General features: G+C 45.5%; 1 protein-coding gene across 4 annotated transcripts in view; it reads left to right on the forward strand.

The window, feature by feature from the left end:
• Positions 1–15,702, forward strand: part of igsf9a (immunoglobulin superfamily, member 9a) — a 65,299-nt gene that overhangs the window by 28,837 nt on the left and 20,760 nt on the right. For 3 of the 4 annotated variants that reach the window (XM_080018140.1, XM_080018141.1, XM_080018142.1), the window contains 3 exons: positions 5,643–5,789; positions 8,187–8,335; positions 11,019–11,136. In XM_080018140.1, coding sequence (XP_079874266.1) covers positions 5,643–5,789; positions 8,187–8,335; positions 11,019–11,136 — 414 coding nt within the window. Of the gene's footprint in view, positions 1–4,073; positions 4,418–5,642; positions 5,790–8,186; positions 8,336–11,018; positions 11,137–15,702 lie in introns of all 4 variants that reach the window. The other variant, XM_080018139.1, reaches the window with a different exon arrangement.

Below are 15,702 nucleotides of genomic sequence, written 5' to 3' on the forward strand. Positions count from 1 at the left end.
AGATAGGAGACCGTTGAGGACGCCAAAACAGTGTGTTTTTATTTTAGATGTAGGTCATTTTATCTTACGTTTCCTTATGGAACGAAAACTGTGCGTAGTGGGGGGGACACTTTCTCCGTGACCCTCTCCCCGACCGCCCCTCTGCATGCGCCATGCGCGGAAAATAATCTGAACGAGTCAGCGATTCGAGTCCCGTTCCTCCGTGCTCCGCCCCCACACTGTTTTTTAGTTGTTTATTTGGAGGAACGGTGTTCAATTCACGCATATAAAAATATATTTATGATTCCTCATTGAAATGTTATCCCTGTGCATTTTGTAAACTTCTGTTTTATCCTGTTATTGCGATGCGCACTGACTTACAAAAATGAAAGGATGGCTCGACTTGAAGGATCTCAGTCGACTGACGGGTTTGCAACTGACGATTCGACTCGTCGACCCACAGGGGGCAGCCCTAGAAAACACTCAATTTCAAGGCAAAGGTTGTGGAAAATGGAGGGAAGTCATAACATTTCAATGCAAGTGGAATGAGAAAATAAGGGCAGTGGGAAGTTAAGGGAAACATTTAATTTCAAGGTAAAGGGGCTGTGGAAAATGGAGGGAAAACCTTTCATCTCAATGCAAAAGTAGTGGGGAATTAAGGGGAAATGTTAAATGTCAATGCAAGAGCAGAGGAAGGTTGAGGTAAATATCAATGGTAGAAAGTAACAAAGTACTAGTACTAGTTTGTACTTGTACTACTACATTTCATTTTTTTTTCAATCTGCATTTATATTTGTTTTTTTATTATATATATTAATATATATATTATATTAGGGCGGTCGATTAAAATATTTAATCGCAATTAATCGCACATTTTGTTATCCATTCAAAATGTACCTTAAAGGGATATTTTTCAAGTGGTAGTTATCAATACTCTTATCAACATGGGAGTGGACAAATATGCCGGCTTTATGCAAATGTCTGTTTATTGGAAATCAATTGACGACCCAAAACAATCACAAATATTGTCCAGAAACCCTGGCTTTTTCTTATCTGCGAGACGGAGCTGGAAACCTTGTTTATTCAGCGGAATGGCTGCTCTCACTCCCAACAACGGGGCAGGGCAGCAGTGTTTACCCAGCCGGTACCGGAGGATCGTCCCTGTCCGCTCTCACAGTGGTGAATCCCGGTGAAATCCAGTGTTGTCGGTGCGCCGCGTTTCCGTGAAGCAGAATACTACACTCCCTGCAGATCTTCTGGCTCCTCACCGGGCTCTTCTGGCTCGTCGGCCTTGTTGGCCAGCGAGTTCACATTCCCCATCGCTGCCGCCGGAATGTCTAGGGCAGGGGTGCCCAATTCGTCGATCGCGAAGGTAGTGAGGGTAGATCGCACGCCATTCAAAAGAGTAAAAAATAAAAAATAAAAATCTGCAAGGAAAAGACAAAACCGTGGTCAACATGATCAGTTCAGTTCAGTAGAGAAACTTCTGTCCTCAAAGCTGCGGCGCCATGATTTGGGGAACTTTCAAAACCTTGCATCAAAGCTGGAGACCCAAGGGAAGGCGGGGAGGGGAGGGGTGCGAGGAGCGCCCCGACAGTGCGCGCTACACAGAGCAGATTGAAAAGTGTCTGTCAGACTTTGACAAACGGTTTCAAGGTGCTTAATTCAAGCCAATCGCTACATTTATGTGCTTCCCATTTAGGGAAGATATTGAGGTTGATTCACTCGCATCAAAAATTGCAACACTGTTCCACCTGAACTCGTCTGCAGTGGAGGATGAGATGTTGACACTACAGGCTGACATTCAGCTCAAGTCCAGGGCCCATGGACCGTTTTGGAACTTACTCACAGAGGGAAATGTGCCACCTCCTTGACTGCATTATGCGGCTCTTTGCGTAAACGGGTTATTATCACGTTAACTTTGACAGCCATCATTTATATACTTTGTTTGGAAAATATGGATTTATATACATGTAAATTCTTTAAATCACGATATATATTTATATCAATCAAAAGCAAGACAACTCACGATATAGGTCGTACTTTATCCCGTATTACAGACTGAACATGACATGTAATCTTTACTTCTAATGACGATGAGCTTGCGGAGCTAGTCCTGTCAGGCAACTCGACAGCGCCACAGGCTTCCACGCCCTTATTTGGCCGTCCTATTTAAGCAGCCAATCGCTCCTGCCCTACCTGCTTTTGCTCGCTGCGCTCCCTCCACCTCCACCTGCATCCACCTGTCGGGCTCGGACTCTTCTATCTAACAGGGGGGGATTCGAGCTCATCGCCCCTATATGTCTATAGGTCACGGAGGACACCTGATGTTTTTAGGGAGTGATGAGCAGAAATACTTTTAATAGCACATAGTACTTTTTTCTGCTTTTTCTGAAGTGGAGACGTCAACTTGGTACTTTCACTTTGCGTGTTGTTCCAAGATTGCGCGTGTTATTTGTACTTAAACTTGAATAAAAGCTCTGAGTGCCTCTCCCTGCGCTGTAAAATGTTAAGTGGGAAATTAATATACAGAAAATTAAGGGAAAACATTATAATCCATTGCAAAGGTATTGGAAAGTTAAGGGCAACCATTTGATTCCAAACGTGTCATATGTTAATCGAACCGTGTGTCTCGGCCGCTGACCAGCTTGATCGGTCCATTGATCCCCAATCCCACTTTATTATTATTTATCCCTTGAAGAGCTCTTGGGAGCTTGTGCTCGCATGGGCGGACAGCCAACCCCAAACTTAATCCGGGGGCCACACACAAAGCGCTATTTCACCCCCCCCCCCCCGGGGCCGGGACCCAAGGATCAATTTGTTTTTCAAATTTGGGGAGGATTTTTTTTTTTCCTGGATTCCTCCTCCACCTGCAAGAAGGGGAATTTGATTTCACGCCTTTTTCTTCCACGGTGGGACGTCACCTGAGAACGCATTGTGTCGTAGAAGGAGGCCTGGAGGGGATTTTGGGTGTGTGTGTGTGTGTGTGTGTGTGTGGGTGTGGGTGTGGTTGTGTGTGTGTGTGTGTGTGTGTGTGGGGGGGGGGGGGGGGGGCTCAATAATTGAAAAAAATTCTCTCCCCAAAATACGCTCTGAAAAGGGTAAAAAAATAATAATTTAAAAATATTAAAAAAGGTTTCACAGCACAACGGAGTATGTATGTGTGTGTGTGTGTGTGTGTGTGTGTGTGTGTGTGTGTGTGTGTGTGTGTGTGTGTGTATATGTGTGTGTGTGTGTGTGTGTGTGTGTGTGTGTGTGTGTGTGTGTGAGAGTTAAAACTTAATGGGATGTTGTCTCTTTTGAAGGCAGATGACGAGCTGCTAGACGGAGAAGTGGAGGGGGGATTTGGATGGAAGCAATAGTTCCTCCAGAGTGTGTGTGTGTGTGTGTGTGTGTGTGTGTGTGTGTGTGTGTGTGTGTGTCAGACTCTAGATGGGAATATCAAGACCTGGAGTAACAGCAGCAGAATGGACTGACTGTTTGTTTTTAACTAAAAAGAGAGAGAGAGAGAGAGAGAGAGAGATAGTTGGAGGGAGAGAGAGATAAGGAGGGCGGTGGGGAGGGAGGGAGGGAGGGAGGGGGGAGAGGGCTGAATTGATCGCCCTATATCGCTCAAATGGTTCAAATTGTTTTAATGCTTCACTTTCTCTGCCCTTTCTTTTCCCTTCTCTGTCTCCCTCCCCCCCTCTCCCCCTCTCTCTCTCCCCCCCTCTCTCTCTGTCTCTCTCTCTCTCTCTCTCTGCCTCACTCTCCCCCCTCTCTCCGTCTTTCTCTCTCTCTCTCTCTCTCTCTCCCCCCCTTTCCCTGTCTCCCTCCCCTCCCCCTCTCTCCCCCTCTCTCTCTCTGTCTCGCCCTCTCTCTCCCCCTCTCTCCCCCTCTTTCCCCCTCTTTCTCTCTCTCCCTCCCTCTGTCTCCCCCCTCCCCCCCTCTCTCTCTCTCCCTGTCTCCCTCCCCTCCCCCTCTCTCCCCCTCTCTCTCTCTCCCTCCCTCTGTCTCCCCCCTCCCCCTCTCTCTCCCTCTCCCTGTCTCCCTCCCCTCCCCCTCTCTCCCCCTCTCTCTCTTCCCCCCGCTCTCTCCCTCCTTCTCACGCTCAGTTGACCTGACATTCAGACGTTTTCTACTTGCTGCCTGAATCCCACCGGTGGCATGAGGTCATCCTGCTCTCTACCTCCTCCTTCCTGTGCACTATCTATGCCTCCATCACCCCCACCCCGCCCTCTGTCAGGGCGCTGTGGTAACCTCCATCAAGACGGGACCAAAAAACAAAACAAACAGATCACAGGAGAGGAGTGGAAATTGTTCTGGGTCAAAGGTCGTGGTGTTCTGAAACGCAGCGATCCCCTGTTTGTTCACGCTCCTGCTCCACCCACCATCCCCCTCCACCCTCTCCCTCCCCCGTGGATTGAGTCCCTTTTGGCGTGGTTGGAAAGCAAACAAGGTGTGTGTGTGTGTGTGTGTGTGTGTGTGTGTGTGTGTGTGTGTGTGTGTGTGTGTGTGTGTGTGTGCCACCCAGCTCCACACTTCCTGTTCGTTTCCACGGCTGCCGAAAGTCTCCCTCTACCCCCACCCTATCCCTTCTCTACCCCCACCCTACCCCCACCCCACCCTATCCCCACTATATCCCCACCCTATCCCCACTCTACCCCCACTATATCCCCACCCTAACCCCACTCTACCCCCACTCTACCTCCACCCTATCACCACTCTACCCCTACTCTACCCCGATTCTACCCTCACCCTATCCCCACTCTACCCCCAACCTATCACTACTATACCCCCACTCTACCCCCACCCTAAGCCCAATATATCCCCACCCTATCCCCACTCTACCCCGACCCTATCCCCACTATACCCCCTCTCCACCGTCAGCCTACCCATACCCTAACCCCACCCTTGCCCCACTCTATCTTTATCTCATCTCATCTCATCGTAACCCCGCCCCTATGGCAGCCTGCGGGCCTCCCGTCCAGACTCCAGTGTGGTGCAGTCGCTCCCGTGCAGAGTTTATCGTTTACATATCGCTGTTTCCTTTCTCGTTTTAGTTTTTTTCCTTTTTTTTCGAGTGAGAGTTTGTTTTGGTGCAGAGAGGCAGGACTGTTCCACCGCTCAGCGTCTCTCTTCTCCCTTCTCCAGACACTTTGAAACGGATTTATCTCAGTGCCACGCATCAGCTCGCACCGATTCACGCACGTCCCGGCTAGTTTCCGAGCGATGATAAATTGTCCCTTTCGAACCCGCTGTCATGTTTATATATTTTTATATATATATATATATATATATATATATATATATATATTTACCTTTGTGTGTGTGTGTGTGTGTGTGTGTGTGTGTGTGTGTGTGTGTGTGTATAAATAAACAAAAAAGGCTCTCCACATAAGAAGAAAGACGGAGTAGGATGAAAGAGTGAATTGAGCAGCACCATGACGACGGGGAGAGCTGTCACCTGGGAACCAGGAGATCATATTTCAAAGTGCTCTGTGTTGTACACACAGACTTTTTTCGGCAGGGCCACTTTGCTCACACCTAAGTGGTCTTCGGGTGCAAACGTTGGTAAACCCGAAGCTGCCATTTGGAATCAGAGTCCCTTTACGCAAAGCCGTCAAGAGTGGACGTGGCTCTCTGGCCCTTTGAACTCCGTCACTTTCTTCTTTTTTCTGCAGGCCGCGTGTCCCTGGTTGGTGACACGGCCCTGAGGGTGGAGGCACTGCAGCTGGAGGACCGGGGAGCGTACCTCTGCCGAATTCTCCTTCTCAATAACTCCACCGACGGCCTCCTCAATGGGACCTGGACCTTAGTGTCTGTGACCGGTAATGTCTGCTCAGAACGCCAGTATACTCACCAGTATACTCGCCAGTATACTCACCGGTATAATTACCAGTATAATTGCCAGTGTACTCACCATAATAATTTCCAGTACAATTATCAGTATACTCATCAATATACTCACTAGTATAAATACCTATATACTCACCAGTATACTCACCAGTATAATTATCAGTATACTCACCAGTCATGACATGTCCCCTGTCTATGTTCCCATTTGGGATACCCTGTGATATCAACTAATGAGGACACCAAACCTGACGTTTATTTTGTCAAGACAACAGCTAGTGAAGCCAGCAGTACAGTACTGTACAGCAGGTGAGACAAACACAGCTATAGTCTGTGATAAACATGAGATGTCTGTCTGTAACTTGACTGGATTTACCTTCATGAGCGCTCTCGTGAGCCCCTTCTCGCGCAGTTTAGGAACTGATAGCTGGTGTACACAAATGATGCAGATGGTGGCGCTATGCACCTGCATATGTTTTGCGATCTTTCCAGTAAACGAAAAAAATCATAATCAGAAGTCTCGCTATGCGTTGCTGGTAAAATGACCATTGTAGGGACGCTTCATATTTGTCCATTTCGAAGTGGACATTGTCGCCCCCTACTGGTTGGAACCTCCCCTTACATCCTGGCACCCTCCCCTGTGAAGTGCATTTCAAAGTGCGCTATGGGAGACTTGGAATGCCACCCCCAAACAAAAAGTCTGCAAACATTTCTGACAGCTCCCCCTGTCCGTGATTGGTCGGAAATATCACATGATTGGGTGCATTACAACTGGGGCGTGGCAGACTTCAAACTTTGGAAAAGTTCTTACTTTGTATACTGCCCACTCATATCCCTGTATTCTAGTTTTTTTTCGGTTTGTTTGCACACTTTTTTTTTGTATTTACTCATTTTAAATTCACTCATTATTGCACATTTTGCACTTTCAGTCTTTCACTCCAAAAATGTAAACACTTCTATTTATTTTTAACATGATATAGATCCCTTTGATTCGGTTTCTTACCTGAGTTCTTGGTACAGAGCGAAATACAATCATTCGACTGATTGACATCTTCGAATATCAAATCCAAGTATAATTGGTAAAATAATATATATATATATATACATTGTTGTTTTGGGTTATTCCTGTGCTTTGAACCCTGCTGATTTGCTGAAACCTTGAGTGCCGCTGGGTTTCTGGGATAGTGACACACAAAGCAGAGTGTCAGGTAGAGCTGCAGATCAAAGGGGGAACAGTCGGTCACATTCTGAGTGCGGGACGGGAAAAGTCACGACGAGTCGCGCGGGGGACGCCTTTTAACCTGCCGCCTCATTAGGCCCACCTCAAAACGTGACGACAAAAAAAAAGACAACCCCAGAAACATTTTTCCTCAAAGTTTAAATTCAAAGATGAGTCGATTATTTGTTCACGTTGATATAATGAGGGTTATCGAGGGAAGTGATGAGGGAACCACTACAACAACAACAACAACGACCTCCCTGAACTGGTAAATAAGAGATTCAGTGCAAAAATAAGTAATATCTGTTGTTAGACAAGGGTATTGTTAGACTACCCCTATTCTGCCACTACTCTACTCTACCTTGACTCTAGCTCTACTCTACCTTCTTCTACTCTACCCCTAACCTTATTATGCTCTCTCTGCCTCAACTCTACCCCTATTCTAGTTGTACTCTAGCTCCTTCTACCCTCCCTGTACTCTGCCGCGACTCTACCTCTACTCGACCCCTATTCTAGTTCTACTCCAGCTCCTTCTACTCTACCCGTACTCTGCCTCTGCCTCTACCTGTACCCTACCTCTGCTTAACCTCATCTACTACTCCTCTATTCTACCTCTGCTCTGCCCCTACCTCTACTCTACCTCTACTCAATCTTGACTCTACATCTTCCTCCTTCTACTTTTCTCTGCCTCTACTCTACCTCGACTCTACCTCGACTTTACCTCTAATCTATCTTAACTGTGGTCTTCCCTCCTCTACTATGCCTCTACTCTGCCTGTACTCTACCTCCCTCTACTCTACCTCTACTCTACTCAACCTTGACTCTACCGCTACTCAACTTCACTTCTACTATAACTGTACTGCACCCGTTCTCTACTCTACCTCCCTCTATCCTACTTCTATGCTACTTTAACTCTACTTAACCTCTACTCTACCTCTGCTCTAGTTTAACTATTCTACCTCAATCTACTCTACATCTAATATTTTCTTAATTGATGAGGAAATCCATGAAAATCATCAGAATTAATTATGTGATTTGACTCTTAAATTTGGCAATATAAAGACACTGCGTCAAACACGTCAATCTTGATGTTGGCTTGATGTTGGCTATCCTCATCTCAGTAACTTATTTTTTACTTTTTGTTTTTCAATAGCTCCACCCACTTTCACCAAAACTCCACTTCCTGTCTTGGAGACCCTCGTGGGAAATCGACTCTCTCTAACGTGTGCTGCAAATGGCAACCCAACGCCAACCATCATCTGGTTGAAGGACGGTGCTGCCATCCAAGACAAGAATATTCAGGTACGTGTGACCCACCACAGACTTAAGGCACATTTGGTGGCTTTTGACATTTTTTCCGTATCGTTTGAAAGTGAAGAATCAGAGCTTCAAAACAAGGTATCACTTGTGCAAATAAAGCAAATATTTTTAAAGCTATGACTTGTTAATGACGAGGGTGTGGTAAACTGTATCACCTTCAAAGTTTTCCCCCACACTTGGCTTCATTCAGCCAGCTCCCGGAATGCAAATGGATGGAGGACCAACAAAGCTGCATGGCTACTTGTCACATGGCCACTTAACACCCTGCTGAATGGGGCAATCTCTGCATTGATTTTGTGTATATAGGGAATGTTGAACAGCGTCATCGACACACAACATTTTTTGTTTTTAAAAAAGGCTTTTATTTAACAGTAAGGATATACATGTTTTATAAAAGTGGGATTATTTAAGAATTTAAAAGTGTGGACAACACAACAAATTATAGAGTCTATCAATAATATGAGTCTCTGTATATCAGCCATGGTGTGTTATTTAATATATATTAGTGTGCGTATGCCAAATATCTTCAAAATTCTTGGAGTCATTATGTGGGCTAAACCCAAGGTAGAGCTGGTGCTCTAGTGATCCAAAGGTTGCTGGTTCGATCCCAGGCTCCTCCTGCTAGCATGCTGTAGTGTCCTTGAGCAAGACACTTAACCCCTAATTGCTCCTCATGGCTGCGTCCGTCGGTGTTTGAACAATTGTAAGTCGCTTTGGATAAAAGCGTCTGCTAAATGAAATGTAATGTAATGTAATTTGCAGGTAAACCAGAGAATCTTGTCCATTTCTATAATCCATTTCTATAGTCCATTGTTCATAATCTGCATCACCAACCTCAACGGACTTCCATCAACTTCTTCACGGGCATGTGGTCGTCTCCTCCGGTGGTTCTTGAAAAAATTCAGTTTCATCGTCACATTCATATTCAAATTTGCTGTTTGAAATGTTCTCCACGTCCGGGATAATGCAATGTCAGCATTACTTCTTCGTGGGTATACGCTCCATACACAATGATGTCTCTGTGTGTAAAAAAGTACCATGATTTCAAGGTTGAACTCTATCAAAACGGTTTCATGTGACTTCACATCTCATGGAATGTGGAGGAATGATCTTCAACTGGACTGTCACTTAAAATAAATGATCGATCAGCGTTGTTCAGAGTTATTCAGTGTCTTGGTGAGTGAATGGTGTTTCCCCATGAATATTTAACTCCACGGTTTAAAAATTTTCTCATTCTCATCACATTTATCAATCAAACTCGGTTTTGAAATTACTTTGAGAGATAAAAAAAACAAAACACAAAGGAGCACAAATCTTGAAAAATCGAATTTTCCTTCTAGAAAGGTTTTTTTTACTTATTTTGCTGCTCCTGGCGAAGAAATGCGTGAGATAGCGGGTTTTGCAGCGGTGGGTCACACATAAATATACACACACATAATATCTGTGTATCTTCTCCATTATTCGTATTATTATTAGGGGTCCAGCCCTAATGGCTATTGTTTCTGCTTTTATTCTTTTGCCATTCCACGGTTGAAAGTGTCTGGCGCTCAGAAACCGTTGAACCCATGGACACAAATGAATACGATTTGCATTCAGGGCAGTCCACACATGCTGTAGTCCTGGTTTAATCCACATCCAACCATATCTGTAGAAGAGGTTTATTTAAAAAAATAAATTCTTAAGGAAGGAGGAACCAGAAGTAACAAACTGAGGCACTAGAATTGGCAGAGCGGAGTGCTTTGTGGCATCATCATCCAATATGGTATATATGTGCAGGGTATGACCCTGAAGGGGCTTTCACATAGGATAGTAGTGCGCTGCGCTGGAATCTGGAGTCTTTCATCATAAACTGTAAACCCTTTAATTCCTGCTGTGACTTCACGTCTTTCATTCTGGTCGGTGTTTACATTCCACCGCAAGCGAAACTGCTGCTCAGGACACGCAGCGGCTGCTCGTCGATCGGATATTGTGTGTGGAGAGAAAGCACCCGGATGACCTACTTATCGTCCTCTGGGACTTAAACAAATGTCATTTGAGACACAAACCCTCGGAAAACAATCAATACAAATTTATAAAATGTGCGACTAGAGAGGAGAACACACTGGATCACTGCTAAGTCCAAGACCCTTGTCACGGCGTTCTGCGTGGTGCGCTGGGAAACTCCGACCACGTCTTGGCCCCCCTCATACCCACATATAGGCAGAAAGTCGAACTGTCTAAACCTGTTTCGAGGAGAACCAACAAGTGGAGCGGCGAAGCAGCGGAGGATCTGCATGAGTGCCTGCACCGCACGTACCGGGACACGTTCAGAACCACTTTTCAGTCTGGATGAATACAAAGACGCTGTGATGTCATATATCAGCCTCTGTGAGGGCAGCTGTATACCAACACGCACCAGGGTGAGTTATAACAATAACAAGCCCCGGTTCACAACCAAACTCAGGTGGCTTTCTTTGGAGAAGGAGGAGGCATTTAAGAGTGGCGACAGGGAGAAGTTTAAAGTCGAGAACACACTTCTCTCAAAGCCGTTATTGCAATTGGTGCAATTGCGGCGACTTACCTGGACCCCAGGCATTAATAAAATAATCAACATAATTTATTCATAAGTCACCTATCTCTGTCCCTCTATTTATTTCCTATTTATTCACCTCCTCATATCTCCCAGGTTCAGGATGGAACTTTGGACCTTAGAGCTGTCAGCATGAAGCTGGGAGGACAGTACACCTGCCAAGCCTCCAACACAGAGGGAAATATAACTCACCTGACCAAGCTGAGGGTCAAAGGTCAGCCATCTGTTTCTCTGCCTGTCTGTCCATTGGTCCGTCTGTCTGTCCGTCTGTCTTTCTGCGCATCTGTCTGTCCATTTGTCCGTCCATCCATCTGTCTGTCTTTCTGTCTGTCTGCCTGTCTGTTGGTCCGTCCATCCGTCTGTCTGTTGGTCGGTCGATCGGTCAGTCTCTGTCTCTCTGTTTGTCTGTGTGTCTGTCAGTCGGTCAGTCCCCGTCTCTCTGGCTGTCCGTCTGTCTGTCTGTTGGTCGGTCGGTCAGCCTCTCTGTCTGTCTGTGTGTCTGTCTGTCTGTCCGTCCGTCCGTCTGTTTGTCTGTAATTTCCTCTGGTGTTTGATGGCTGGCCGGCTGGGGACTGACACCACCCAGACGTCTGTTTCTGGCTCTTGCATCATGAGAGAGAGAGAGAGAGAGAGAGAGAGAGAGATGGAACAAAAAAAAAAATCAAGAAAAGAAAAACCCCGTTCTTTCCATCTTCTGCATCGAGAGAGAGAGAGAGAGAGAGAGAGAGAGCGAGAGAGTTGTAACAAAAAATAAATGAAAGAAGAGTAAAACCCTGTTCTTTCCATCTTCTGTCATTCTGATCTGGGTGTTATACAGAGATAACATCAGATGAGGCTGGGATTAAGTGCTAATCCTGACAGGGGGGAAGGCGGGAACACGAGTAGCACCCAAACTATCCCATATCAGCAGCGAAGAATGTCGAGACGTGAAGTGGAGAAAAAAATAAATATATTAAAAGAGAAAAGAGTTACTGATTGGAGATAGAACGTTGTGATTATTTTGCCGAGGATATGACACATTTGAGCTTTTTATGTTCTTGCGTTTTATCTCGCAACAAAAAAACCCTGCAGCGTAACAGATGTTTTCCATTTTTCAGATTCCCCAAATTAAATCCCCATGCAAGGACAGGCTTCCCCACACAAATATAGGGAAAAATGTCTGTTTTTGTATTTTTTGTATACATACAGTGGCTCTTGAGAGGATAATAACCATTCAGCAAAGATGTCATCGTTGAAACTTATACAACAATTTGTTCAGCGCTGATTTAGTATAGTAAATAGTATAAATACTATACCATATTATGGTATAGTATATCATATGGTTTATAATATGGTATAGTATAGATTATAGTATATAGTGTATAGTATAGTATAGTATATAGTATAGTACTGTATATATTATATAGTATATAGTATTGTATATAGTATTTTTTATATAGAATAGTATATGGTACAGTATAAAAAATAGTATATGGTATTGTATATAGTATAGTATATTGTATTTAGTATATTATAAAGTATAGTCTATGATATAATATATGGAATACTATATAGTATATGATATAGTATCACAACACTATATGGTATAATATAGTATATAGTATAGTGCAGTCTATATGATATTGTGTATAGTACATAGTATAGTGTACAATACACAATAGAATATAAAAAAGAAATACGAGGTATAGACTATTATGTACATACAGATATGTGCAGTAAAGTGGCATATGAATAAAATATGGTAGTGTGTGTTGAGATATACAGTACAGTTTACATCAGTAGGGCACAGAAACGCAGCACAGTATGCAGTAATCAGTGCAGCGATACAGTATGCAGTACAGTATGCAGGAACCCAGTGCAGTGATACAGTGTGCAGTAACCCAGTGCAGTGATACAGTATGCAGTACAGTATGTGTCATACAGTACAGTAAGGCAGTGGGGCCTATGTGTGTGGCTCAGTCAGGGCCCCTGGTGAGTTCAGCGTTGACAGTTCTAATGGCTTGTGGGAAGAAACTCCGTCTCAGTCTCTCTGCTCTCGCTGTGTGACTGCGGAGGTGCTTGCCTGACCGCAGCAGTTGGAACAGTCTGTTGTTGGGGTGATGAGGATCCTTCATGATCCTGCAGCTCTGCTACTACACCTCCTGGTGTATAAGTCCTGCAAGTAGGGGGAAGGGTAGTTCCAGTGGTACGTTGGGCTGAACGCACCACCCTCTGCAGGGCCTGCCTGTCCTGAGCAGTACAGTTCCCAAAGCAGGCAGTGGTGTTGCCTGTCAGGATGCTCTCCACCGCTCCACAATAGAAGGATTTGAGGATCCTCACAAGACCCGAAATTTCCTCAGCTGCCCGAGGCGATAAAGAGTAAGAGAGTAGTATAGTCCATGTTAAGTCCTCCGTCATGTGGACTCCCAGGTACTTGAAGCTGCTCGACAGAAGCCCCATTAATCACCAGCGGGGCGTGCGTCCTCGGTTGCAATCCCCTCCTAAAGTCCACAATCAGCTCCTTAGTTTTGCTGACGTTCAGGAGGAGGCTGTTGTCCTGGCACCAGAGTGACAGGTCAGTCACCCCCTTGCGGCAGAGCTTTCTCGTTGTCGTCGGTGATCAGGCCCACCACGACCGTGTCGTCAGCAAACTTGAATGATGGTGTTGGAGCTGGACCTGGCCACACTGTCATGTGTGTACAGAGAGTACAGCAGGGGGCTGAGGACGCAGCCCTGTGTTGCGAAGAAGGCTGAGAAGAAGTCCACGATCCAGGCAAACAGCGGAGTGTTCGGTCCGAGCTCCCGCAGCTTGACAGCCAGTCTGGAAAGCTGAACTGTAGTCAATAAACAGCAATCTCACATCGCACCCCTTCCGGCCATCCAGGTGGTGTGCAGTACCTGGGAGTGTCGTATACTTTACTGCTCTTAGAACTCCTTTGGCTCAATATGTGATTTCAAACCTTGAGTAAATAAATAGACAAACTATTCGTACAATAAAGTTGTTTTTAAATATTGTGGTAGTCTCGGTTGGGAAAGGCTCCAAGAGCTGGACTAAAATTTGACTGAACTGAAATGTGATAGTATCTGCAGTAACTCCTTTCTAGCTCAGACTTTAGCAACCTTTTTTTCCGCCACGTCACACCTTTTACAGTTCAAATAATCCCTAAATAACCCTAAAATTGAAATGGAAACTTGCTCTGGAAGCTTGTCCTGACCAACACAGAGCCGCTGTACCGGCTGGAACCGATGAATATGATGAATTAGTGCGGCCTTGCAATTTTGACCTTGCAACACAAGAGCAAATTTAAATTTTCAGCTAATTGGGAAAAAAAAAGCGGAACTTGCCACCTGGCGAGCTCTTGAGATGAGCTCTCGATGGCCGCTGATGAATAATTCAGGAGACATTTTAACTCTTGGTACACCCATTATTCTACATTTTATCGACCAGACATCTTTGTCACTCAGTGTCGGTCGTTCCTATTTACATTTTTTGCGCAGTCACGTTATAGAGCTGTTTAAAAGATGTTTCTGTCAGTGCGACATCAACCCCTCATCCCCCCGTGCTTTAGCTTTAGCCGTAATTATTTTGGCAGGGATGCCACCTGGAAGGATTGTAAAAAATAAAAAAAAATAAAAATAAAGCCTAATAGCCGATCTGGCTGGAGTCACTTTGAAAGCACTATGTAATCCCCGAACTGTCATTCAAGCATATCCATTTAGCACTTATCTTTATAAACCATCACATTTGATCACTAATGATTATGCTGGTGTGGGAGATCCTGACACTAGTTATTTTATTTTAAAGTGTTTGGCGTGTCCCACCGCCTATTTCCACCGTTTCTCCGCGTGGGTAATGCGCTAGACGGGTCGCAGACGATTCGTTCGCTGCGAACAGGTATTTATTGTGAGTCGGGAGTCTCAAGTCACTCCGGCAGAATGAGTGAATCTTAGTCTCGCGAACTGAAAATAATCACTGAGGGCTGCATTTGAAAGGGCCGAGGCCAAAAACAGGCAACGATGTACTTGTACGTACATGATATTGAATGTGACTCATTTACACTTTCACATTCCGCCAACAATATATAGTTTTAACAGAAGGAAATATTTTTGTCTGCTCAATGAAATATTTTTGAGAGAATTTGCCAAACGGATTTTCCATTATCTACCGTTTGTGTTATTCCGCCTAAATTATTCATTTGGACAGAAAGAAATTCATTGAAATGATTCTTGGGAGAGGGGAACGCTGGTAGTAAAGGGCAAATCACCACCTGCAGCTCCGCGGCTCCGATCGGAGCCATGTTTCTCTCCAAGCAGAGCAAATTAAAACTCTAGACGTATATAATTTACTCCGTTTCCTGTCGCTGCTCTGCTGTGGAGCAGATCGCTCCTGGGAGAACCCCGCCCGCGTTCTCACGGCAAATGCACCGCGGCTCGGCGCGGCCCGCCAGCCGGAGGTTCTGGTCACACACCGTGTGCACACGGTGAAACGGCGGAGGAGAGGGAGGCGCGCTGAAGTCCGCCAACGCGGACTTCGCACGCGGTTACCGGGGATATTTCTCTCTGATGTGCGTTCACTGTGCAACAAACTGGATGGACTTAAAGGTAACGTTATTTCTTATCTTTCAAATTCCATTGCAAATTCCCTTCCTGCAGCCCGAGTGCCAGGCGGGAGGGTGTGGTGTGCGCTGAGGGATGCGGCCCAGCGGACCTCCGGCGGAGCGGGGGTCCGCTGGGCGAGCCGCGGGCGAGCCGCGGTCGACAACCCTCAGCGCACACTGCATTTGTGTACCGGTGGGTCTTC

The sequence above is a fragment of the Zeus faber genome (genome assembly GCF_960531495.2).
Source record: "Zeus faber genome assembly, chromosome: 17".
NCBI classification, from domain to species: domain Eukaryota; kingdom Metazoa; phylum Chordata; class Actinopteri; order Zeiformes; family Zeidae; genus Zeus; species Zeus faber.